The sequence below is a fragment of the Scyliorhinus torazame genome, chromosome 14, assembly GCF_047496885.1.
Source record: "Scyliorhinus torazame isolate Kashiwa2021f chromosome 14, sScyTor2.1, whole genome shotgun sequence".
In the NCBI taxonomy this organism is placed as follows: domain Eukaryota; kingdom Metazoa; phylum Chordata; class Chondrichthyes; order Carcharhiniformes; family Scyliorhinidae; genus Scyliorhinus; species Scyliorhinus torazame.
This window is the reverse complement of record NC_092720.1, coordinates 44,054,366-44,078,323: the sequence shown is the minus strand read 5'-3', so window position 1 is coordinate 44,078,323 and position 23,958 is coordinate 44,054,366. Positions and strand designations below refer to the sequence as shown.

At 45.9% G+C, this 23,958-nt stretch overlaps 1 protein-coding gene across 1 annotated transcript in view; it reads left to right on the top strand.

The window, feature by feature from the left end:
* Positions 1-23,958, top strand: part of meltf (melanotransferrin) — an 85,938-nt gene that overhangs the window by 13,540 nt on the left and 48,440 nt on the right. Inside the window, exons 3-6 of the mRNA XM_072474054.1 lie at positions 10,432-10,531; positions 12,644-12,829; positions 15,806-15,962; positions 18,287-18,354. Of these exons, the coding sequence (XP_072330155.1) occupies positions 10,432-10,531; positions 12,644-12,829; positions 15,806-15,962; positions 18,287-18,354 (511 nt within the window). The remainder of the gene's footprint in view (positions 1-10,431; positions 10,532-12,643; positions 12,830-15,805; positions 15,963-18,286; positions 18,355-23,958) is intronic.

Sequence of the window (23,958 nt, the reverse complement as noted above, 5' to 3'; positions counted from 1 at the left end):
GCCTCCCCACCTCCTCCATACTACCTGCCCCTCCACCTATCTTTGTATCATCGGCAAACTTAGCCAGACTGCCCCCAGTCCCGTCATCTAGATCGTTAATATATAAAGAGAAGAGCTGTGGCCCCAACACTGAACCCTGCGGGACACCACTCGTCACCGGTTGCCATTCCGAAAAAGAACCTTTTATCCCAACTCTCTGCCTTCTGCCTGACAGCCAATCGTCAATCCACGTTAGCACCTTGCCTCGAATACCATGGGCCCTTATTTTACTCAGCAGTCTCCCGTGAGGCACCTTATCAAAGGCCTTTTGGAAGTCAAGATAGATAACATCCATTGGCTCTCCTTGGTCTGACCTATTTGTTATCTCTTCAAAGAACTCTAACAGGTTTGTCAGGCACGACCTCCCCTTACTAAATCCATGCTGATTTGTCCTAATCCGACCCTGCACTTCCAAGAATTTAGAAATCTCATCCTTAACAATGGATTCTAGAATCTTGCCAACAACCGAGGTTAGGCTAATTGGCCTATAATTTTCCATCTTTTTCCTTGTTCCCTTCTTGAACAGGGGGGTTACAACAGCGATTTTCCAATCCTCTGGGACTTTCCCTGACTCCAGTGACTTTTGAAAGATCATAACTAACGCCTCCACTATTTCTTCAGCTATCTCCTTTAGAACTCTAGGATGTAGCCCATCTGGGCCCGGAGATTTATCAATTTTTAGACCTCTTAGTTTCTCTAGCACTTTCTCCTTTGTGATGGCTACCATATTCAACTCTGCCCCCTGACTCTCCTGAATTGTTGGGTCCTCCTTCATGAGCGACGAACTGCATCACTTCCTGCTCAGCAAGGGCATTGCCTCGAGCAGGACGACCAGTTACAACCCCCGGGGGAACGGTCAGGTAGAGAGGGAAAACGGTACGGTCTGGAATACCGTCCTACTGGCCCTACGCTCCAGAAATCTCCCAGTTTCCCGTTGGCAGGAAGTCCTCCCGGATGCCCTCCACTCCATCCGGTCGCTGCTGTGTACCACCACTAATCAAACGCTTCACGAGCGCCTCCTTGTCTTCCCTAGGAAGTTCTCCTCCGGAACGTCGCTGCCGACCTGGCTGGCAGCCCCAGGAGCCATCTTGCTCCGAAAGCATGTGCGGGCGCACAATTCGGACCCGTTGGTCGAGAGGGTTCACCTTCTGCACGCAAACCCTCAGTACGCCTCCGTGGCGTACCCCGACGGCCGACAGGACACGGTCTCCCTGCGGGACCTGGCGCCCGCCGGAACCACACACACCCCCCCAACACCAATCACCCCTCTCTCCCACCGGCGCGCCCCACGGCTGCTCCCTTCCCGGGTGGATCGGTCCTCCTCCCGTGCCCGCCTAGGAGTAAGGAAACAGGGACGAACAGCGCAACGCTCCCAGAGACGACAGTGCCCGAGCCAGCACCTGCACCACCACCGGGGCTCAGGCGATCGACGAGGACGACCAGGGCACCCCCTCGACTCGTGGAATCCGTGTGACAAAAATCTGTAAATAATTCTGACAAAACCTGTAAATAGTTAACTGTTGAGCTCAATGCATAGCCACTGTAGGAAAATAATTCCAGGACCAGCTTTGTAAACCCCTACCACTATGCGACCCACCACCCCGCCGGGTTCCTTTTTAACAAGGGGTGAATGTGGTGGTATATATTAGGGGTAGTACGGTACCTGTGATGCCAAGAGGCTATTGGTATTCAGACACTGGGTCCTGGTTGGATCTGCCGCCTGCTGGCTCCACCCAGTAAGGCGGAGTATAAGAGCCCGGGTTCTCCCAGCAGCCGCATTCTGTAACTGAGCTGCTGGGGAACAGGTCTTGCTTAATAAAGCCTCGATTGACTTCATCACTTCTCGACTCGTGAGTAATTGATTGTGCTACACGTATTCCTCCAATGGAGCGGGCGGGGGTAGGGCGGTGGGGCTAGCCTATCCCGGGGGGTGGTCTCGCCAATTTCCAGGGAATCAATCGCATTGTGGGATGTTGCGAACGTTGGAAGGGAAGCAGGATAGCTTATTGAGATAGAGGAAAAGCATTCCTTCTCTTCCTGGGCCACATACAGGGCTCGAAAGACACTTATCTCTTCCAGAGAACAGTCACCTCTCTTTAGCTGCCGGTATTCGTGAGGCTCAGGAAACCCAGTCAGATAGCTTTAAAACTGGAAGAGAAAGAAAATCTGAGGCATGCAGCCTTAGTAAAACATTTAAATGAGCAACCCACCTCCTCGGAACAGGTTGAATTGTTGCTTCTTCCCTCCCCTCCTCCCATCCCAGCTCCAGTAAAAAAAAACTGGACGTCAGCCGATTGGTTTGGGGTTTGAAACTTTTCACATTTTTGCCGTCCCACCTCCCCCGAACTCACCTATTATTGGGGCTTTCCAAGTTCCCTCTAGATATTTGCACGGCTGTGTGGAGTTATTTATTTTCCACCATAGATGTCGTGGCCCCACCCCCAAAAAAGCTATCGGCCACAGAAAATAAACAAAAATAACCAGAGTTGAAGCCCCATTTGTTGGTGCAAAATCCGGCCCTAAGAAAATACAGCTGACTGACCATTCCTTTCACAGGCACCTGGTGGGAGAAAAACAAGATGACTGGGATTCTCCAGCTGACCACATTATTCAAATTGCTAACCACAAAGACTTTCACATTACATCAGACAAGTCAGCAGAAACCACCAACCAGCGGGAAAAAAAATGAAAAGGTTACTTGCTGTAGTAAACAGCTTGTCCTGCAGCTCATAATTTCTGTGTTACTCAGACAACCCTCACAACCCAACTAAACAGTGTACAGGGGATGGTACCACTTTGGCCCAAGTGTTCAATTCATCAGCACCACTCACAAAAATGTCTGCTTTCGTCAGATATCCTAAAATCAGTTAACTGTGCAATTGTAATCAATTAACTTAATTTAGAATGTGGTTAATTAAGGAGAGCCAGCCAGCAAGGAATTATTAGAGGCAAATTGTCATTAACTAACTTGATTGATTTTTGTTTTGATGAGATAACCGAAAGGAGAAGCGTACTGTAAGTGTTGTGGTGCAAATGGTGTTTGATAAAGTGCCATAGAATAGGCTTGTCAGCAAAGTTGAAATCCAGGGAATAAATGGGGTTAGTGACATGATGAATATGAAGCACAGGTAGCACAGTAGCATGGTGGTTATCACAATTGCTTCACAGCTCCAGGGTCCCAGGTTCGATTCCCCGCTGGGTCACTGTCTGTGCGGAGTCTGCACGTTCTCCCCGTGTCTGCGTGGGTTTCCTCCGGGTGCTCCGGTTTCCTCCCACAGTCCAAAGATGTGCAGGTTAGGTGGATTGGCCAAGCTAAATTGCCCTTAGTGTCCAAAATGACCCTTAGTGCTGGGTGGGGTTACTGGGTTATGGGAATAGGGTGGAGGTGTGGACTTGGGTAGGGTGCTCTTTCCAAGAGCCGGTGCAGACTCGATGGGCCGAATGGCCTCCTTCTGCACTGTAAATTCTATGAAGCTGGCTCAGTGATAGGAAACAGAGAATACTGGTGAACGGTTGTTTCTTGAACTGGAGGAAGGTTTCCTGTGCCATTTCCAGGAGTCAGTATTAGGACCACTGCTTTCTTGATTTTTGTCAGTGACGCATGCTTAGGTGTCCAGAGCACAATTTCAAAATTTGTAGATTACACAGGACTTTAAATGCGTTTTGAACCATGAATAGGATAGGGATAAACTGCAAGAGGATATAGATAGGCTGGTGGAATGGGCAAACATGTGGCAGATTGAATTTAATGCAGGTAAGTGTGAAGTGATACATTGAAAGAAAAGGGCACATTTTTAAAGGGGGTGGAGGAACAGAGAGACCTGGGGACATGTCTAAGTGCACAAATCATTGAAAGCAGCAGGGCAAGTGGAGAATGTGGTTGAAAAAACATGGATCACCGAGCTTAATAAATAAAGCATAGAAGAAGGGCGGCATTGTAGCACATTTGGTAGCACTGTTGCTTCACAGCTCCAGGGTCCCAGGTTCGATTCCCGGCTTGGGCCATTGTCTGTGCGGAGTCTGCACTTTCTCCCCGTGTCTATGTGGGTTTCCTCCGGGTGCTCCGGTTTCCTCCCACAGTCCAAAGATGTGTGGGTTAGGTGGATTGGCCATGCTATATTGCCCTTAGTGTCCAAAAAGATTAGGAGGGGTTACTCGGTTATGGGGATGGGGTAGAGGTGTGGGCTTTCCAAGGGCTGGTGCAGACGCGATGGGCCGAATGGCCTCCTTCTGCACTGTAAACTCTATGATTCTATAAGTACATAGAATCCTTACAGTGCAGAAGGAGGCCATTCGGTCCATTAAATCTGCACCAACCCTCTGAAAGAGCAACCTACCTCGGCCCAGTCACCGCCCTATCCCCATAGCCATGTAACCCCACCTATCCTACACATATTTGGACACTAAGGGGCAACTTTTTTTAAATTAAGGGACAATGTAGCATCTCCAATCCACTTACCCTGCACATCGTTGGTGGGTGGTGGGGTTGAGACCCACACAAACGCACAATGTGCAAACTCCACACGGACAGTGACCCAGGGCCGGGATCGAACCCGAGTCCTCAGCGCCGTGAGGCAGCAGTGCTAACCACTGCACCACCGTGCTGCCCCACTAAGGGGCAATTTAGAATGGCCAATCCACCTCACCTGCACATCTTTAGACCATGGGAGGAAAGCAGTGCATCCTGAGGAAACCCACACAGGCACAGGTAGAACGTGCAAACCCCACACAAAGTCACCCAAGGCCGAAATTGAACCCGGGTCGCTGGTGCTATGAGGCAGCAGTGCGAACCACTGTGCCGCCGTATAAAAGCAAAGCAGTTAGAATGAAACACTGGTTTGGCATCTGTTGGAGTATTGTGTCCAACTCTGCGCACTGCACTTGAAGAAAGATATGAAATTTTGTAGGGGGTGCAGAAATATAGGAATAGAACAACCAAAGAGCAATACAGCACAGGATTCACACGGTCCTCCAAGCCTGTACCGATCATGATACCACCCTTGCCCAAAACCCTCAGCACCTCCTAGTGTCGTATCTCCCAATACCCATCCTATCCATGTATTTGCCGAGATCACTTTAGAACGCCATTAATGTATCTGCTTCCACAACCTCCCCAGGCAACGCGTTCCAGGCACTCACCACCCTCTGTGTAAAAAAAACCTGCTCTGCACATCTCCTCTAAACTTTGCCCCACGGACCTTAAACCTATGCCCCCTAGTGACTGAACCCTCCACCCTGGGAAAGAGTGTCTGCCCATCCTCTCTATCCATGCCTCTTAATTCGTTGACCTCTATCAGGTCACCCCTCAACCTCTGTCGTTCTAATGAAAACATTCCGAGTCTATTCAGCTTCTCGGCATAGCTAACACTCTCCATACCAGGCAACATCCTGGTAAACCTCCTCTGCACCCTCTCCAACGTCTCCACATCCTTCTGATAATGTGGCGACCAGAATTGTGTGCAATATTCCAAATGCGGCCTTACCAAGGTTCTATATAACTGAAGCATGACTTGTCAATTTTTATACTCTGTGCCCTGTCCAATGAAGGCAAGCATTGCATATGCTTTCTTAACTATCTTGTCTACTTGTGTTGCCACTTTGAAAGATCTGTGGACTTGTACACCCAGATCTCTCTGACTTTCTATATTCCTCAGAGTTTTGCCATTTACTGTAGATTTCCCCTCTATGTTAGACCTACCATTACCTCTGCTCAACACTCCAATCTATCTATGTCCTGCTGTATCCTCTGACAATCCTCAACACTATCTGCCACTCCACCAACCTTGGTGTCATCCTCCAACTTACTAATCAAACCAGCTACATTTTCTCCAAATTGTTTATGTATACTACAACAACAGAGGCCCTAGCATCGATCCCTGTGGAATACCATTAGTCACAATCTTCCATTCAGAAAAACACCCTTCTACTGCTATCCTCTGCCTTCTGTGACAGAGCCAGTTCTGTATCCATCTTGCCACCTCACCTCTCATCCCAGTGATTTCATCTTTTGTACCCAGTCTGCCATGAGGCACCTTGTCAAAGGCTTTATTGAAGTCCATGTAAACAATATCCACCGCCCTCCCCTCATCAATCATCTTTGTCACCTTCTCAAAAGTCTTGATCAAGTGAGTGAGACATGACCTCCCCTTCAGAAAACTATGCTAATGAGTCCATTTGTTTCCAAATGGGGATAAATCCTGTCCCTGGGAATTCTCTCCAATAATTTACCGACTACCGACGTGAGACTCACCGGTCTATAGTTTCCTGGATTATCCCTGGTAACTTACTTAAACAGCGGTACCACATTAGCTATTCTCCTGTCCTCTGGGACCTCACCTGAAGCCAATGAAGATACAAAGATGTCAGTCAAGACCCCAACAATTTCCACCCTTGCTTCCCTCAGTATTCTGGGGTAAATCCCATCAGGCCCAGGAGACTTATCTACCTTAATGTCTTTCAAAACACCCAATACCTCCTCCTTTTTGATGTCAACATGACCCAGATTATCCACACACCCTACCCATGAATCATCTTCCACAAAGTCCCTTTCTTTGGTGAACACTGATGCAAATAACTCATTTAGTACCCCACGCATTTCCTCTGGATCAACACATAGATTCCGCCCACTGTCCTTAAGTGGTCCAATCCTTTCCTTGGCCACCCTCTTTCTCTTTGCATATGAATAAAAAGCTTTATGAGATTCACCTTAATCATATTTGCCAAGGACTTTTCATGACCCCTCCTAGCCTCCTAATTTCCTGCTTAAGTACCTTCCTACTTTATACTCCTCAAGGGTTTTGAATGTTCCCTCCCTTCTAGACCATACAAAAGCCTCCTTTTTCTTTTGACGAGGTTCACAATATCCCTCGTTATCCAAGGCTCCCTAAATGTCCCATGCTTATCCTTCATTCTCTCAGGAACGTGATTTTCCTGAATCCTAATCAACTGTCGCTTGAAAGACTCCCACATGTCCGATGTTGATTTACCCTCCAACAGCCGCACCCAACCCAAATTTTTCAATTCCTGACTAATATTATTGTAATTTGCCTTTCCCCAGTTTAGTACCTTAACCGAGGGTTTCCCTCATCCCTATCCAAAAGTACCCTAAAACGTGCGGAATTGTGGCCATTACTTCCAAAATGTTCCCCTACTGAAACCTCAATCACTTGTCCAGGCTCATTCCCCAATACCAGGTCCAGTACTGCCCTTTCCCTAGTTGGACTATGTACAGATTGCATCAAGAAGCACTCCTGGATACTTCTGAAACTCTGCCCCATCCAAGCCCCTAGCACAAGACCCCTCTCCCAGCATACTCCTGGCAAACGTCCAAGCAATTGAAACCAAGCAGGATGAACTTAACGCTAGACTTACCTCTCCGAGGGAAGTAAGAGACTGCTGTGTGCTCTGTTTCACAGGGACATGGCTCACCCCTGCCTCATCGGACTGTGCCATACAACCTGAAGGCTCCTCAATTCACCGGGCGAACCGCACGGCATTATCAGGCAAAGCGAAGGGTGGAGGGGTGTGCCTCCTCATCAACTCCTCCTGGTGCTTGGATGTAGCGACCCTGGCGACCTACTGCTCCGCATACCTGGAATATCGGACCATGATGTGCCGCCCATACTATCTTCCACGTTAGTTCACTTCAGCCATTATCACAGCGGTCTACATCCCACCCCAGGCAGAAGTGAGAAAGGTGCTGGACGAACTATACACAGTTATAAACAACTGCGAAACAGAACACCCGGAGGCCTTGTTCATCGTGGCTGGAGACTTCAACAAGGCCAACCTCAAGAGTGTACTGCCAAAATTCCACCAGCACATCTCCTGTCCCACCAGGGGCGACAACACTCTTGATCACTGCTACTCAAAAATCAAGGGCGCCTACCGTTCCACCCCCCGACCGCACTTTGGGAAATCAGACCATAAGACGGTGCTCCTTCTCCCGACATACAAACAGAAACTCAAGTGGGAGAATCCAGCTAAGGAAGGTTGTGCAGTGCTGGTCCGAAGAGACAGAAGAGCTCTTATGTGACTGCTTAGAGACACTGGACTGGTCCATATTTAAGAACTCAGCGACCAGCTTAAATGAGTATGCCACCACCGTCACAGACTTCATCAGCAAATGTGTGGACGACTGCGTGCCAAAGAAAGCAGTACGTACGTTCCCCAACAGGAAACCATGGCTCAATCGCGAGATTGACTCCCTACTGAAGGGCAGATCTGAGGTGTTCAAGATAGACGATCCTGACCTATACAAGAAATCCAGGTATGACCTCCGCAAAGCCATCCGAGATGCCAAGAGAGAATATCAAACCAAGCTAGAGTCACAGACAGACTCTCGGCGGCTGTGGCAAGAACTAAACAACATAACGGGCTACAAAGCGAAGCCGAACGGTATCTCTGGCAGCAGCGCACCCCTCCCCGATGAACTCAATGCATTCTATGCTCGGTTCGAGCAGGTAACCAACAATCCGCTGTCGAGTGCCCCAGCAGCCCATAATTCACCCTTACCCACCATCACAGCTTCCGAAGTCAGATCGGCCTTCCTGAAAGTGAACCCTTGGAAAGCGACGGGCCCGGACGGGATCCCTGGCCGTGCACTCAGAGTCTGCACGGACCAGCTGGCAGAGGTATTCGCGGACATCTTTAACCTGTCCCTACTCCACTCCGAGGTCCCCACCTGCTTCAAGAAGACCACCATCATACTGGTACCAAAGAAGAACCAGGCAACATGCCTCAATGACTATCGTCCAGTGGCCCTGACTTCAGTCGTAATGATGTGCTTCGAGAGGTTGATCATGAAGCACACCACCTCCATACTCCCAGAATGCCTTGATCCACTGCAATTCGCATACCGCTGCAACCGGTCCACATCAGACACCATTTCCCTTGCCCTACACTCATCCCTAGAGCATCTCGAAAACCAGGACTCCTACATCAGACTCCTATTTATTGACTACAGCTCCGCCTTCAACACCATAATCCCAGCCAAGCTCATATCAAAGCTCCAAAACCTAGGACTTGTCTCCCCACTCTGCAACTGGATCCTCGATTTTCAGACCAACAGACCACAATCAGTAAGAATGAACAACAACACCTCCTCCACAATAGTCCTCAACACCGGAGCCCCGCAAGACTGCGTACTTAGCCCCCTACTCTACTCCCTGTACACACACTACTGCGTGGCAAAATATGGTTCCATCTACAAGCTTGCTGACGATATGACCATAGTGGGCCGGATCTCGAATAACGACGAGTCAGAATACAGGCGGGAGATAGAGAACCTAGTGGAGTGGTGTAGCGACAACAATCTCTCCCTCAAAACTAAAGAGCTGATCATTGACTTCAGGAAGCAAAGTACTGTACACACCCCTGTCAGCATCAACGGGGCCGAGGTGCAGATGGTTAGCAGTTTCAAATTCCTAGGGGTGCACATCTCCAAAAATCTGTCCTGGTCCACCCACGTCGACGCTACCACCAAGAAAGCACAACAGCGCCTATACTTCCTCAGGAAACTAAGGAAATTCGGCATGTCCACGTTAACCCTTGCCAACTTTTACAGATGCACCATAGAAAGCATCCTATCGGGCTGCATCACAGCCTGGTATGGCAACTGCTCGGCCCAGGACTAAAAGCTTAAGGACTTTGTGTCCTTGCCTTCTAGAATTAATAGGGCTAAATTGAATGGCTGCTGAATTTAAGTAAGGGGATTGTGATGCATAATTAAATTGTTAGAGTGAGGCCTGCCTGCCTGTCTTCTAGAATGGATGCAGGCACGGTGGCATTGTGGATAGCACAATTGCTTCACAGTTCCAGGGTCCCAGGTTCGATTTCGGCTTGGGCCACTGTCTGTGCAGAGTCTGCACATCCTCCCCATGTGTGCGTGGGTTTCCTCCGGGTGCTCCGGTTTCCTCCCACAGTCCAAAGATGTGCAGGTTAGGTGGATTGGCCATGATAAATTGCCCTTAGTGTCTAAAATTGCCCTAAGTGTTGGGTGGAGGTGTTGACCTTGGGTAGGGTGCTCTTTCCAAGAGCCGGTGCAGACTCGATAGGCCGAATGGCCTCCTGCACTGTAAATGCTATGATGCAGGAGTATCTCACCGCACTCTTCTGAAAAAGATCCTTGTCAACATTTCTCCCTCAACCATTGTCTGAAAACAAATATCTGCTCATTGTGCGACCTTGTGCGGGCAGTTTGACTGGTGTGCATTCTACATCACAGCAGTGAATACACTTCAAAAGTGCTTTGGCATGTTCTGAGTTGATGAAAGGTGCTTTATGAATACTAGCTCTTTTTTGTTATATGGTATGATGCTGCTGTTGAAAATATTAAAATTATGTTTTCAAAATTATTTATTTAATTTGTAACTTTCTACAATCATTTATCAGAACAAAGAAGCAGATGCAGTGTCAATGGACGGTGTGACTCTCTATCAGGCTGCAAAGGAGCATAAACTAAAGCCTGTCGTTGGTGAGACCTATGATCAAGGTACAGCACATAGAGACCCAGTGATTAATACCATTCATAATGGGTATGGTAATGTGGTTCTATTTAGTTTCTTTCACGGAATGTGGGCTTTGCTGGCTAGGCCAGCATTTTTGTTGCCTTTAAGAAGGTGGTTGTGAGCTGCCTTCTTTAACCGCAGCAGTCCATGTGGTGTAGGTACACCCACATTGCTGGTAGGGATGGAGTTCCAGGAATATGACCCAGTGACAGTGAAGAAACAGAGATATATTTCCAAGTCAGGATGGTAGAGTGACTTGGAGGGGAACTTGCAGATGGTGATGTTCCCATGCATCTGCCACTCTTGTCCTAGGTGGTCGTGGTGTGGGTTTAGATGGTGCTGTCCAAGGAACCTTGGTGAGTTGCTGCAGTGCATTTTGTAAATGGTAGACACTGCAGCCACAGTCTGTCAAGAATTAAGGAAGTGGATGTAGAAAGTGTGGGATGGGGTGCTAATCAAGCGGGCTGCTTTACCGTGGATGGTATTGAGCTTCCAGTTGTTGAAGCTGCACTCCAGGCAAATGGATCCATCTCACTCCTAACTTATTCCATGTAGATGGTGGACGGCTTTGGTGAGTCAGGAGGTGAGTTACTCTCTGCAGAATTGCCAGCCTCTGACCTGCTCTTGTAGCCACTACTCTTGTAGTCCAGTTCAGTTTCTGGTCAATGCTAACCCTCAGGATGTTGACAATGGGGGATTCTGCGACGGTAATGCAATTGAATAACAAGGGGAGATGATTGGATTTTCTCTTGTTGGAGATCACCATAACCCGGCACTTGTGTGGCGCAAATGTTACTTGCCACTTATCAGCCCAATCCTTAATTTTGTCCAGGTCTTGCTGCATATGGACACAATTGCATTAGTATCTGAGGTGTTGTGAACAGTGTTGAACATTGTGCAATTATCCCCACTCTGACCTTATGATGGAGGGAAAATCATTGATGAAGCAGGTAAAAATGGGTGGGCCTAGGACCCTCGGTATAACACCAACCAGTGTAGAGAATTCCCACTGATTACCATTGGCTCCAGTTTTACTGGGGCTTCTTGATGCCAAACTCAGTCAGATGCTGCCTTGATGTCAACGGCAGTCACTTTCACCTCATCTCTTGAGTTTGAGTTCAGCACTTTTGTCTATGTTTGGACTAAGGCTGAAATGGCCAGGAGCTGATTGGGGCTCGCCTTGTTACTGGATTAACAATCCAGCAATGTGAGTTTATAATCTAGCAAACCTGAGTCCAAACTATATCATGGCAGTAAATCTGGAAATGAAAGGCTGGTACCAGTAGCAGTGATTATGAATCTGTAGGATCACAATAAATATTACTGTTGGTTTCCTAATATCCTTTTATGTTAGGAACACTGCTAGCTTTACCCAGTCTGCCCTAATCGCGACTCCAAGCCCATACCAGCAGAGCTGGTTCTGTCTCCCCTCTCAAGTAGTCTTACACGCGCTCTAGTTCCTCATGGCCCACAAGCAGTCTTCACCTCCCTGTAGCTGACGGGTTTCCCGATGTCTGGGGTTAATTCAAATATTTGAATGAGAAATCTGCCTCCCTGCGGTGGCTTGGTTTCCTGCTTAGTTGCCCACGCCCAAACAACCCCCCCCACTCCCAACCTCACACACACACACACACACACACACACACACACACACCCTCCTATGTTAAAACCATTTTTTCCCATTGAAGCGTGGCTAAACCACCTACTATGCACATCTTTGGGTTGTGGGGATGAGGCACGGGGACCCTATGTTAAAACCTGAAGTGGATGGTTCCAAGGCTGGCTGTTTAGAGATACTTCAGCGAACATGCTCCTTTAACTTTTTTAGTTTTTGTGGAAAAAAGTCTTGAGAGCTGTATGCGAATCTCTAAGAGAATTGGGTTTGTTTATAAATTCTTTTATATTTGGGACAGGGGACGGGGTGAAGAGATATTAACTATATCTGAGATCTCACTATAGTTTTGTGGGCATAAAACAATATTTGGTGTGGCACTGAGTTGCACTGGTAAAATTCTGATACATTCCAATAGTTTGTGTGATTTATTTGGACTGATATTGGCGCTATTATATTTTCTGTTTCTATCTTGCTTCTTTAGAAGCTGGAACCCATTATTATGCAGTGGCTGTTGTCAGAAAATCAGACACTTCAATCACGATCAACAATCTGAAAACACTAAAATCCTGTCACACTGGATATAATACAACAGCAGGGTGGAATGCTCCTGTTGGCTATCTGATTAACACAGGAAAAATGTCTGTCATGGGTTGTAACATTCCACAAGGTAAAGCTGAAGTAATTGATTCTTAATGACAGTGTCGGTGGATTGCATTTTCTGTCTGTTCCCGTCTTTTTCACTCTGCGTCTCCCTCTCTCTCCCTGATCAACTACTCTATAACCATTTGTTTCTATTTCTGTCGCTCCTCCGTCACCTTCTGTTTCTGTCAATCTGCCTACTTTATTCTATTTGTATCTTGCTGCCTGCCTCATCTGTTTATCTTTCTGACAATCTTTTGTGTCATTTTGTGTCTCTCTCCATTACCCACTCTTGCTCTGCATATGTGTCCTTTTTCTTATCTCCGTCTTCATCTATTCTGCTTTGCCTAATTTCCTACAATTACATTTTCTCACACTTTCCCCTTTAGGCACAGTCGTTTAACCATTGCACTCTTCAGATATGATTAATCCTCTTATATAACAAAGTTTAAAAAAAAAATAAATGCAACACTATTGATAAAAACTTGGCTTCAGGAGCCTTTACATCATTGGGCAAAGAAGAATTTCCCTATCATTTCTAATATCGTTCTCTGTGACTGATCAGGGACATGATTAGGCCTCTGATCACTAATTGGGGTGTGAGCACGCTGACATTGTCTGATTTTACAGGTTCAACTTCAGTCATATAATATGGGTGAGATCTTGGCCCATATTGAGCCTTCCATTAAGAGTTCATTGCAAAGGAGATGAGGAACGTGCATGTAAACAATTCTTAAAGATACAAAGCTGATGGCTAGATTTAAAGACATCCTTAAATGTATAAGGCCACTCATGGAGCAAAAATGTTAGTAACTTTGGGAATGTCCACACATTTTTCAACTGGACATAATTCGACTGGATAACAAATATTCAGTAGCTGTCATGACAAATGTGAAGGCAGGAAACAGTCTCTGCCCAAATGAAGTGAAGGTGCCATAGTCCCAAATGACCATAGGCTGTTTTCCTGTTTTGAGGCAGAGAGCTGACTGGTGGTGATTTAACCTGAGGATCACCACAGATGGGCAGGTGTGAGAAGGCGGGGCCTTCATGAATAACCTCAGCAACCGGGCAACCACACCCACAGGTCTTGGCCTAGGCTTGTCGGGTACTGGACAACCTTGTTTGGGCCAGGTCCAAAGTTGTGGTGATGAGGGTGGAGCCGTGCCCACTAGTGGAGGTCCTTGGGGTATCGAAACAGCCAGAGCTCTTTATGGAGATAGGGGCAGACCTTATCGCTTGCCAAAGACTCCTGCTCGGCTAGTGATCGGCCGCAGACTCGCTGTCTGAACTAGCAGAAGTTCTCAGACTAGAAAAGGTCAAATACGTCATCCGAGGTTCAGAAGAAGGTTTCCACAACGTGTGGAGACTATTCACCAGCCTGTTTAAAGACCCACGAATGGAAAAGCCATTATCCCAGTATAGTGAATATACCAAAAATATGATAGTCCCAGAACACTGAACACAAAATCTTCTGACCAAGAAGGTGAAAAGAAACAAAATAACAATAACAAGAGAAAAGCTTCAAATTTATCTCAAAATATTGCTGCAAATCTTAAAAATAGAAATTCTGAAATGTTCAGAGTTAACATTTCAGGTCAATCATCTTACGTCGGGGGGTGGCAAGGTGGCGAGGACCCTGGTTCGATCCGGGCCCCAGGTCACTGTCCATGGGGAGTTTGCACATTCTCCCCGTGTCTGCGTGGGTCTCACCACCACCACCACCCCCCCCCCCCCCCCCCCCCCCCCCAAACTCAAAAAGATGTGGAGGGTAGTGGATTAGCCAAGCTAAATTGCCCCTTAATTGGAAAAAGAGGATTGGGTACTCTAAATTTAAAAAAATAATCTTACATCAGTGCTAACCACTGCCCCTCCGTGCCACCCAGTTTACATAATAAGTATTTCTATTAATGAACCAGCTAGGTTTTTAAAAAAATCTGACGGCTTCACTGTCACTTTAAATGATAGCTATTTCAAAAACCAAAATCTAATTCTCAAACTGCCCCACTGGATTTAAACTCAGGATCCCTGGGTTATTAGTTTAGGCCAATAGTCCACTAAGATACCCACTGTGCCACCATAGCCATTCATCTGAGTGGGTCAACATAGAAGTCTATGGTGGAACATAGAAGTAGAGAATCACAAGCAACAGACCTTTTCAGGACACCCATTGTAATTGGACAATGAGGGCAGTACAGTGGCACAGTGTGTTAGCACTGTGGCTTCACGGCGCCGAGGTCCCAGGTTCGATCCTGGCTCTGGGTCACTGTCCGTATGGAGTTTACACATTCTCCCCTTGTTTGCGTGGGTTTCGCCCCCACAACCCAAAGATGTGCAAGGTAGGTGGATTGGCCACGCTAAATTGCCCCTTAATTGGGAAACAAAAATGAATTGAGTACTCTAAATTTTAAAAAAAAAGTCAGTGGACAATGGATGATCGAATGTTTTTTGAGTGTAAAGACTGGACGAATGTGTGAATATCTGTCTGCTGTAATTGAGACCTAAGGATAATATAACAAACGACAAACTGGTGGGCACTGCTGGTGCAAAATAAAATACATTTGTAAAATTGGAATGGTGGCTAAATGGGTGGAACCTGATATAACATAATACCTCTCATTTAGTCGATCAGTTAAACCGAGTTTATGTCTATGAAATGAAAATATACGCAATCACCACTATTTGTAAGGCACCCAGGAACTTGACATTGATCCTCTGTAAGTTAGGGAGCAAGGATAAAAATTACCATCAGGCAGCATATAAATTGAATAACCCATTTACGATAGCTTGCCTCCCACCTTGTGATAAAGTGTAAGATTACCCGTCATTTTCTTTTACGTCTTTGTCTCGCAGCTTTATTCCGTCATCCGACAAAAAATCTGACTGAAGTTTGTGCAACAAAATTCATAATCCAATTTCAATTCTTGACAGAAGATATTGATTCAAGGTGGGCTATCCTTCCAAGCCTGATCACTACTGCTTAATTATTTATTGTGCTTCTTTTCAGCTGTGAGTGAGTTTTTCACTCAAAGTTGCATTCCTGGAGCACAACAGATAAATTTCCCATCAAGTCTTTGCCAGTTGTGTGTCGGTGATGAAAAAGGCGAAAACAAATGTGCAGACAATGCTAACGAGAGATATTTTGGCGACAATGGGGCATTCAGGTATAAAATTTCAACACCTGTGTTCTTTTATTGTAAACTGTAACAAATAGTTTCACAACCATTTAAAGCACTTGACAGTATGTTAGATAAAGATCATAAGATTGATCCCTTTTACTGACCTAATGGGTGTAGTGCAAGTTCCCAGGTTCAGTCCCGTCTCCATATTTAGTTAGCTTATTCCATGTCAATACTACTGATAGGTTACCTTCAGTGTTGGTAAAAAAAAGGTTCATCTCATTGCATGTTTCACTCAAGAGGGAATAGATTCATTTATCCTGACGTTTAGTGCACCACAAAACTGTTATGAAATGATGATGGGAAAAAAGTCTTGATCAAACCTTTGGTTTAATGACTGTAGCTCAGTTATTGCAGGGTTAATATAACAAAGAATTTGCACTCAAAATTCTCTCAAGAAGAGAAGCAGTAATGTGGTATTACAAAATGTTTTATGTAGTGGGCTATGACTTATTCTAGAATCTGCCAGGCCAACTGGGGTTATTTTAGCCAACGGGTGAAAATAGGCAGTAAACAGGCGCTGTGCTAATAAGTCAATGTTTTTGAAAAAGGTTTTAGCGTGTAGTTTTGGTTCCTAACTGCTGATTATCATAATTTGAATTTGACAGCAGGTGCTAAACCAGAAACCTGAAGGTTTAGCACTCGGTGCTGATTAGGTGTAATTTGCACGAAGCTGCTTACGTAGGCTCCTGGCATCTACTTCCACTCAAGGTGCAGAGTGTGCTGTGAGCACACACTGGCAAACTGCAGGGTGGCTTAAAGGGACAGTGCTAACAGGTCTTTGGATGTGACATCAGAGATCCTGGTGACAGAGGCCCATCCAGAGATAGAGGGCTGTCCTGCCTGTGCGGAAGGAAAGGATGCCATCTCATCCTCCTCAGCATCCTGTTCTCTGCTGCAGCAATTGATGCAGATCTGCCTGGGCTCATGCCCTCCTTCTATCCCTCATGCAGACCCCTAGCAAGATGCTGACGACCAAGCACTCTGGTGATCCTATAAAGTGGAGTAGGACAGCACTCAATCTCTTTAAGAAGTTATAAGGAATTAACAGAATATTGTTAGAGTTCCGGGAAGTGTCCTAGAAATGGTCCTGAGGTCCTTTTCACAGCATCAGTAGCAAGTAAACATGAAATGGTGGGTATCCCTTTAAGTCGCGCTTGTGAATCCACATCCATATCTTCTTAATTCCCAAATAGCTGGTTACTGTTAAGGCAAGGGCTTGTGACCAAAGTAGTCGGCAGCCTCCTTAATGAGCCCAATTTGAAATGGCAATCAGCATTTAAGTGAGCCTCAGGGCAATTGACCCAAGTGTGGACTTCAACCCCATTTGCCAAAACAGCAAGCTAAACCAGCTTTTGTTCTTGGCTGCCTTGGAGGATCTTTGGCACCCACTATATTTCCCTGTTCTATTCATATTTATGTTCCTTTGTATGGAATACCATGCTGCTGACCTGTGAAGCACTTTAGGTGGTTGAGTAATATTGAGTACGCTGATTATCCAGACCTTCAAAACATGAGGCAAGGCATAAATATTTTTGAAGTGATTTACCATCCTCAAGTACATCATTGAGAAACTTAGCCTGGATAAAAGTTGGTTAGCATTATTTTTATTTTTCACACTGGGATCATACAAGCAGCAGTTAAAGAACATCTGGGTGATCTAGTGTCAGCCTTTGCCAATACCTCTCTGCAGTGAACTTCTAGGTAGCCCAATAGTGATTTTATTATCTAAATTTCCTCCTCCTGGTAATCAGACTGAGATTAGGAACTCAGCAGAGAGGTAGAGATTGAAGCTTTCTGCTGCACTGCATCCTGTTGTATCACACAGTGAAACCGTGAGTGCATGAGTTTTCAAAGTACAACTTTTGAGAAAAACGTCCAGAGTGATTCGCGCCTGTTTTGTCGCCGGCGTGGGGACCATTTTCAGAGAATCCCACCCCCAAGTTTTTCCCGCTTACCTCCTCCCGCTAGTATCAATACTGTGCACAACTCCGCTCCTTACTCCCCAGGTTACAGTTGTGTAATTAGCAGCAAATGGCGCTGGTGGAAAAATGTTATTTAATGTAAACACATTGCCCACAAGCTCTTGAATATTGATCCTTGTTCGATAAAGAAATGTTTTGCAAAATATTTTGTTCTGGATGCCGATTGTGACTTTCGTGGGTGGCTTAGGTTTGGAGATGAAAGGGTGGGGTAGCTGAAGGAATCACAACATACTGCTGTATCATTTGGTACAGCTTTTACATCTTATCATCAACATACATTTTACCTGTACCTGGCTATTTAAACGTACCCCTGTTTCACTTCAGGTGCCTGGCTGAACAAAGGGGTGATATTGCCTTTGTTAAACATTCTACTGTGCCAGAGAATACAGATGGTGAGTAACAGTGTAACTTTCTATATTCTGTTCCATTGTGCTTGGTCTGTTAAAGGAATGGTATTATATTATGATATTCAAACATGATTGATGAACACATCTGTAGTCTCCTTATGTTTCCTCTGCTAACTTTAAGTTTAAAACATACTTGCAAGCTCCCATGGCCTTTCTCACTGATTGTCTTACACATGGAATGTGCTTTAGGACGATGTGTCCCCTGTCTGATGCCCAAACATCAAACTCACAACCCTTCTGTGTGATCTTACGTTGATTCAGATTAGTTTCTGCAGGCACCATTCTGAGGAATGAAGTCTATGCATAAATCATCTCCAACTGAGGCCTCCACTTCAGAGTTTTCATTTTCACACATAAACTGAATCGAAACCAAAGTCTAAAAGGACAGGGAGAGATATCAGAACTGTCAAAGTGTTCTCCACAAGGGAACCTGATTGCACTTTGTGCAGTGCAAGGAGATTCGGGTGAATATCAGTGGATGATAGGGTTCCATAAGATCATAATAAGACCATAAGATATAGGAGCAGAATTAGGCCATTCGGCCCATTGGGTCTGCTCCGCCATTTAATCATGGCTGATATATTTCTGATCCCCATTCTTCAGCCTTCTCCCCATAACCCATGATCTCCTTATTAATCAAATCTATCTCTGACTTAAAGGCACTCAGTGATTTGGCCTCCATAGCCTTCTGCAACAAAGAGTTCCACAGATTTTCCACCCTCTGGCTGAAGAAATTCCTCCTCATCTCTGTTTTAAAGGATTGTCCCTTCAGTCAGAGGTTGTGCCCTCTGGTTCTAGTTTTTCCTACTAGTGGAAACATCCTCTCCATGTCCACTCAATCCAGGCCTCACAGTATCCTATAAGTTTCAATAAGATTCCTTCTCATCCTTCTAAACTCCACCGAGTACAGACCCAGAGTCCTCAACCGTTCCTCATACAACAAGCTCATCATTCCAGGGATCATTCTTGTGACCCTCCTCTGAACCCTTTCCAAGGCCAGCAACATCCTTCCTTATATACGGGGCTCAAAACTGCTCACAATACTCCAAATGGGGTCTGAACAGAGCCTTATACAGCCTCAGAAGTACATCCTTGATCTTGTACTCTAGCCCTCTTGACATGAATGCTAACATTGCATTTGCTTTCCTAACTGCATACTGAACCTGCACAGAGAATCTGAACTAGGACTCCCAAATCCCTTTGTGCTTCTGATTTCCTAACTATTTTCCCATTTAGAAAATAGTCTGTGCCTCCATTCTTCCTTCCAAAGTGCATATCCTCACACTTTTCCACATTGTATTCCATCTGCCACTTCTTTGCCCACTCTCCTAGCCTATCCAAGTCATTCTGCAGCCCCCCGCTTCCTCAATACTAGCTGCCCCACTGTTCCTATTAGATATAGATAGACTTTGGGGTATTACACCTATTACTAATAGAATATGGATTTTTATTTTTTATTTTTAAAAAATAAATTTAAGTGCCCAATTCTCTTTTTTTTCCAATTAAGGGGCAATTTAGCATGGCCAATCCACCTACCTGCAGATCTTTGGGTTGGTGGGGGTGAGACCCACGCAGACACTGGGAGAATGTACAAATTCCACACAGACAGGGGTCCGGGATCGAACCTGGGTCCTCAGCACCGTGAGGTAGCAGTGCTAACACTGCACCACCGTGCCGCCTGAATATGTGGATTTTTAGTGATCTTTTATGTTAGTACTGGTTTCAAGGGAAATTTGATTGATTTTGGTCTTACTACTACTTATCGGTGCAATTTCTGCGAACTATTGTTAGTTGCTGGTGGATCCCAAATTTCTGCCATCTCTGACTTTCACTTTTTGAATGGCTCCCTCCATATACAGTTTCCCCTCTTCCCTGGCCTAGCCCTAGGTTTCACTTCTTTGCCTGCTCACCGATGGCCACCTGGTTGTTGTAACGTTGCACACAACAGCTGTTGGTGCAAAAGCACAAACAAAACTCAACCACAGAGACCCAGTCCATCATGAGAAAAATGAAATAACAGTTGCTGACATCACATGGTCAGACTTGTCATGTGATCAAATCCTGTATCTTATATGAAAGGAGAGATCAACTTGTCAGCTTCGCTCGGTTAAAATTCTTGTCTAGCGAGCAAAGAGCCGTTTCTATATCCGATGGTTGGATGACAGCAAAGGTATGATCAGAAGTTGCCCAAGCAAATGCAGTCTTCTAGGGTAAGAACAAACCATGGGATGTTCATGGCCTGACGCAGTTACCGTTGGAGTAGAACATAGAACAATACAGCGCAGTACAGGCCCTTCGGCCCACGATGTTGCACCGAAACAAAAGCCATCCAACCTACACTATGCCATTATCATCCATATGTTTATCCAATAAACTTTTAAATGCCCTCAATGTTGGCGAGTTCACCACTGTAGCAGGTAGGGCATTCCACGGCCTCACTACTCTTTGCGTAAAGAACCTACCTCTGACCTCTGTCCTATATCTATTACCCCTCAGTTTAAAGTTATGTCCCCTCGTGCCAGCCATATCCATCCGCGGGAGAAGGCTCTCACTGTCCACCCTATCCAACCCCCTGATCATTTTGTATGCCTCTATTAAGTCTCCTCTTAACCTTCTTCTCTCCAACGAAAACAACCTCAAGTCCATCAGCCTTTCCTCATAAGATTTTCCCTCCATACCAGGCAACATCCTGGTAAATCTCCTCTGCACCCGCTCCAAAGCCTCCACGTCCTTCCTATAATGCGGTGACCAGAACTGTACGCAATACTCCAAATGCGGCCGTACCAGAGTTCTGTACAGCTGCAACATGACCTCCCGACTCCGGAACTCAATCCCTCTACCAATAAAGGCCAACATTCCATAGGCCTTCTTCACAACCCTATCAACCTGGGTGGCAACTTTCAGGGATCTATGTACATGGACACCTAGATCCCTCTGCTCATCCACACTTTCAAGAACTTTACCATTAGCCAAATATTCCGCATTCCTGTTATTCCTTCCAAAGTGAATCACCTCACACTTCTCTACATTAAACTCCATTTGCCACCTCTCGGCCCAGCTCTGCAGCTTATCTATATCCCTCTGTAATCTGCTACATCCTTCCACACTATCGACAACACCACCGACTTTAGTATCGTCTGCAAATTTACTCACCCACCCTTCTGCGCCTTCCTCTAGGTCATTGATAAAAATGACAAACAGCAACGGCCCCAGAACAGATCCTTGTGGTACTCCACTTGTGACTGTACTCTATTCTGAACATTTCCCATCAACCACCACCCTCTGTCTTCTTTCAGCTAGCCAATTTCTGATCCACATCTCTAAATCACCCTCAATCCCCAGCCTCCGTATTTTTTGCAATAGCCTACCGTGGGGAACCTTATCAAACGCTTTGCTGAAATCCATATACACCACATCAACTGCTCTACCCTCGTCTACCTGTTCAGTCACCTTCTCAAAGAACTCAATAAGGTTTGTGAGGCATGACCTACCCTTCACAAAGCCATGCTGACTATCCCTGATCATATTATTCCTATCTAGATGATTATAAATCTTGTCTCTTATAATCCCCTCCAAGACTTTACCCACTACAGACGTGAGGCTCACCGGCCTATAGTTGCCGGGGTTGTCTCTGCTCCCCTTTTTGAACAAAGGGACCACATTTGCTGTCCTCCAGTCCTCTGGCACTATTCCTGTAGCCAATGATGACATAAAAATCAAAGCCAAAGGTCCAGCAATCTCTTCCCTGGCCTCCCATAGAATCCTAGGATAAATCCCATCAGGTCCCGGGGACTTATCTATTTTCAGCCTGTCCAGAATTGCCAACACCTCTTCCCTACGTACCTCAATGCAATCTATTCTATTAGCCTGGGGCTCAGCATTCTCCTCCACAACATTATCTTTTTCCTGAGTGAATACTGACGAAAAATATTCATTTAGTATCTCGCCTATCTCTTCAGACTCCACACACAATTTCCCATCCCTGTCCTTGACTGGTCCTACTCTTTCCCTAGTCATTCGCTTATTCCTGACATACCTATAGAAAGCTTTTGGGTTTTCCTTGATCCTTCCTGCCAAATACTTCTCATGTCCCCTCCTTGCTCGTCTTAGCTCTCTCTTTAGATCCTTCCTCGCTACCTTGTAACTATCCAACGCCCCAACCGAAACTTCACACTTCATCTTCACATAGGCCTCCTTCTTCCTCTTAACAAGAGATTCCACTTCCTTGGTAAACCACGGTTCCCTCGCTCGACGCCTCCCTCCCTGTCTGACCGGTACATACTTATCAAGAACACGCAGTAGCTGATCCTTGAACAAGCCCCACTTATCCAGTGTGCCCAACACTTGCAGCCTACTTCTCCACCTTATCCCCCCCAAGTCACGTCTAATGGCATCATAATTGCCCTTCCCCCAGCTATAACTCTTGCCCTGCGGTGTATACTTATCCCTTTCCATCATTAACGTAAACGTCACCGAATTGTGGTCACTGTCCCCAAAGTGCTCTCCTACCTCCAAATCCAACACCTGGCCTGGTTCATTACCCAAAACCAAATCCAACGTGGCCTCGCCTCTTGTTGGCCTGTCAACATATTGTTTCAGGAAACCCTCCTGCACACACTGTACAAAAAACGACCCATCTATTGTACTCGAACTATATCTTTTCCAGTCAATATTTGGAAAGTTAAAATCTCCCATAATAACTACCCTGTTACTTTCGCTCATATCCAGAATCATCTTCGCCATCCTTTCCTCTACATCCCTAGAACTATTAGGAGGCCTATAAAAAACTCCCAACAGGGTGACCTCTCCTTTCCTGTTTCTAACTTCAGCCCATACTACCTCGGCAGAAGAGTCCCCATCTAGCATCCTCTCCGCCACCGTAATACTGCTCTTGACTAGCAGCGCCACACCTCCCCCTCTTTTGCCTCCTTCTCTGAGCTTACTAAAACACCTAAACCCCGGAACCTGCAACATTCATTCCTGTCCCTGCTCTATCCATGTCTCCGAAATGGCCACAACATCGAAGTCCCAGGTACCAACCCACGCTGCCAGTTCCCCTACCTTGTTTATAAATCTTTGTAAAGTACTTTGCTTTATAAATCTGCATCAAAAGCATTGTGGTAGCCCTATTTTGATTATACTCTTAATGTGTAGGGTTCTTATCTGAATTTTTTTTCCTACGAATTCTAACGCTTGTTACTGTCAATGAAGGGATTCTGGGTTGCACCTGCTTCCAGAGTTCTTGAAAGAAAAACACTTAGCCAACTCATTCAGAATCTGTGTTAGCACAGCCTGAAGATCTGATGTATGGCAGAGATGATATAAGCCCTTATGTAACATACACAAGAGCACTGGGGCTGTGCCTGACTGAGGCATGGCACACTATGGTACTGGAAAATGACTGTTTGTAATTGTCTCACTAGGACAGCTGTGAGTTTGTTCAAGGATTACTTGTTCTTCGTCTTCCTTCCCTCCCCCCCCCCCACTCCTGACTTTGTTTTGTTTCCCAAGCCTGTGAAATGCTTGATTTTACTCCTTAACAACAGATTTGGGATTGATGTAATCTCTCTGCTCAAGTGGTAGAGCACT